Source organism: Mytilus californianus, unplaced genomic scaffold (assembly GCF_021869535.1).
Source record: "Mytilus californianus isolate M0D057914Y unplaced genomic scaffold, xbMytCali1.0.p SCAF_7, whole genome shotgun sequence".
Classification (NCBI taxonomy): domain Eukaryota; kingdom Metazoa; phylum Mollusca; class Bivalvia; order Mytilida; family Mytilidae; genus Mytilus; species Mytilus californianus.
Window position 1 is genome coordinate 89,657,176 of NW_026262723.1, and position 3,011 is coordinate 89,660,186.

The 3,011-nt window shown below is 35.5% G+C and overlaps 1 protein-coding gene across 1 annotated transcript; it reads right to left on the reverse strand.

Annotated features, from left to right (window-relative positions):
* Positions 1-404: 404 nt before the first annotated feature.
* Positions 405-2,657, reverse strand: LOC127708680 (zinc finger protein Noc-like). The gene is made up of 2 exons (XM_052213790.1): positions 2,411-2,657; positions 405-2,042 (listed from the first exon to the last, which is right to left on the reverse strand). The coding sequence occupies exons 1-2, from the start codon at positions 2,489-2,491 to the stop codon at positions 606-608; spliced, it is 1,518 nt and encodes a 505-aa protein (XP_052069750.1). The 5' UTR covers positions 2,492-2,657; the 3' UTR covers positions 405-605.
* Between the last annotated feature and the right edge of the window lie 354 nt (positions 2,658-3,011).

Sequence of the window (3,011 nt, forward strand, 5' to 3'; positions counted from 1 at the left end):
TCCGATAGTAATCTTTCTTGTCAATTCCTTCGATGTTAATTATAATTTAAAATATATGTGAACCTCGTTGTTACTTTTCTGAGTATGCAAAACAAACTATAGAGTTTTAGAAAAAAATATCTGAATTAATAGGAAATAATGTAGTTAATAAATTTGTCAATAATCAGTTTTGTGTTATGTGTGGTTCTGCAATTTGTTGCTTAATCATGATTTTTTTATTCATTTTTATTTGTTTTCTCGTTCGTGTAAATCATGTTAAATCAAACGAAGTAGAGTTGTTGTGTTAAGTTTTGTGTTGTGTAGAGAAAAAATGTAGTAAGCGTAATAAATGATTCTCTTTTAAATATTCAGTACAGTATTTGATATGATCTACGGTCCATATTTTTAGATAGAGACAAAATATGCAAATTTTTCATAAATTTTAATGTCAAAATATTTATGACATATTATAAATTATAAATCCATTCATTCTAACAATAATAATTCACTCATAATTTTCCCAATTATATTGGCACATAATTTAAAGTTTTACAGCACTATATAAAACCTACAGGTTTTGAACCCTGGGATTTCAACTACATTTCAAAAGTTAGTAATATAGAAATTTACGGAACCGAGGCCGCTCCAAGTCGTTGGCTATATAATGCATACGGAGGGTAATATGCTCCTAGAGGAGGGAGAGCCTGTCCAGAAGGATATGATGGAGAGGTTAACGAGGTTTTATATGGATGGTAACGATTAGCACTCAATAGTCCAGGACTTGCACTTGTTGGGTATGATCGTCTCAAAGAATTTGGACTTAATCCACCACTTGCATTTAAAGCTTGTAAATGATATGCACTATTTAGTCCAAGTCCAAAATTTGAAGCAACAGCATCAGCAGATGTCGTATGTGTTCGTAAATGTTGTAATAGTTCCTCTGATGTTGTAAAACGTTTTCCACAGAATTCATTTCCTGCAGACACCCAGTTACAAACAATAGGAAGTCCTTGGTGGGCGCTGAGTGCACTATGTGGATAGAGTGATGACAAAGCAGCAGCTTGTCCAAAGGAATGAAATCCTGGAGGTAACGATGTAGGCATCATTCCTGGAAATCCTAATGAAGTTAGATTTTGAAGAGATTTTTCGTGAGCACACTGAGCACAACCAGGGGCATTACACGTTGACGACAAATGTGAATTTTGTACAGTTAATTGGCAATTAGTACAATACGGGTCCCTGCATACAGGAACAAGAGTTGTCGCGCCCGACGGCGTCCTCACGCGAGTATAAGAGACATATGGAGACAAGGCAGCTGCTGCAGCAGCTTGTTGTTGTTTCATAGCAGAGTTCTGTGCAGCAACCATTGCTGCAGCACTAGCAGATCCTAATCCTAAGCCAGCATGAGCAGCTAAGGAAGCAGAATATCCATGCAATGCGGCTTGATCCATAGCACTTCCGGGAGGCAAGAAAGGAAATCCAGGATATGATGAGGGGTAAGTATTAAGTCCATGGAAACTTGATATTGATGGAGTCATTTGTTGTTTTAAACTAGTTGAACATGATGTAGATAGTTCTGGTGATAGACGAGACATTGTTCTGTGGTTTAAATCCGATTTTGATTCTCCGTCCCTGCTAGAACATCGTTTTGATTTTTGATTGTTTGGTGATGTAGAAGACACTGATAGAGATGTGATGGAATGAGAGATGGTTGAGCTGCTGGTTTCGGATTCAGATGATCGTACAGGAGATGAACTTGATGGTGTTTTTGATTTTTCACTTGACTGTCCTGGCGAAGATGGAATCAACGCTGGAATGTCAACTTTATTTGAAACTGTTCTAAATCCAGGTTTATCTGAGGTGTCAATAACTGGAGATTTCACAACACGACTGCTACCATTATTGTTTGACCCTGGTCTTTTTACTTCCGGGCTTGATGATTTATCTTTCTCGGTGTCTTTCTTACTGATTGATGGGATTATACTTTTAGACGGGGAGACGTCTTTGCCAATGCTGCTACATGTCTGAGCTAGTAGAGCAAGTGGGCTTTTCTTTGCATCCAACTGTGAATAAATATTAAAATATATTTTATCTCCTTGCTTTAATTAAATTTTAAATCCCATGTAAAACGATATTTTTCCTTTTTTTTATATTGTTTCATTATATAGAAAAGGTAACAATTAATTTCATTCCTTTCTTATTCTTAATCATCAATGTAGAAATTTATTAAAAGGGCAAATTTCATATAAACCTTTTCATTAAGAGAGACAGGAAGACAACAAACGATATAAAAATTATTGCATGATTAGTTTACAAGTGCGTTTTATGTATGTCATGACACGTACAACATTTGTATTTTCTTGGGTATTTTTCGTGTTATTTCAAACATATTAATATTATTAAAGACGGATATTTATGAAAAAAGTCTTACCGTTGTTGGAAGAGGTTGTAGGTACTCCGGATGAAGGTACTGAGACGACGAAGTCAACATATTTTCCGTAAATAAATACATAAAAGTTTTCTATTCCATATAAAATTTCAAAATTTTGTTCTTTTCACTAAGCCTGCCAATCACAGTATGAATGTTCTATAGCGTTACCTCGACTTCACATACCGCCCAACGCAACAACAAAATGTCTGACAGCTCTTGTTTGTAAATTAATCGGAGATGAAAGAACTTTACCGCCTTCCAATGAAATAATAAATTATCACCGATAACCCACTGTGATTGGTTGAATTACTCTACATGACGTCATGCGTGATAAGATAATACGATGATTAATGGCTCTGAATCCCCTCGGCCAATCAACGTCAAGTTTATTAATTCTTGTCGAAGAAGCCGAGGGGAACCATTATGACGGCTTATCAATCAAGTTGATGGTTTAACTGTCAAATTTGAGTGATTTATATCATTCCGGCCTGTTAATACATATAACATCCCGAAGAAATAACTAGGCGACAAATAAATAACTCAAGTAGTAGTACTTAAATTACAATGCTGGTGTTTGCTTTAACACAATTCTTCTTAAGAT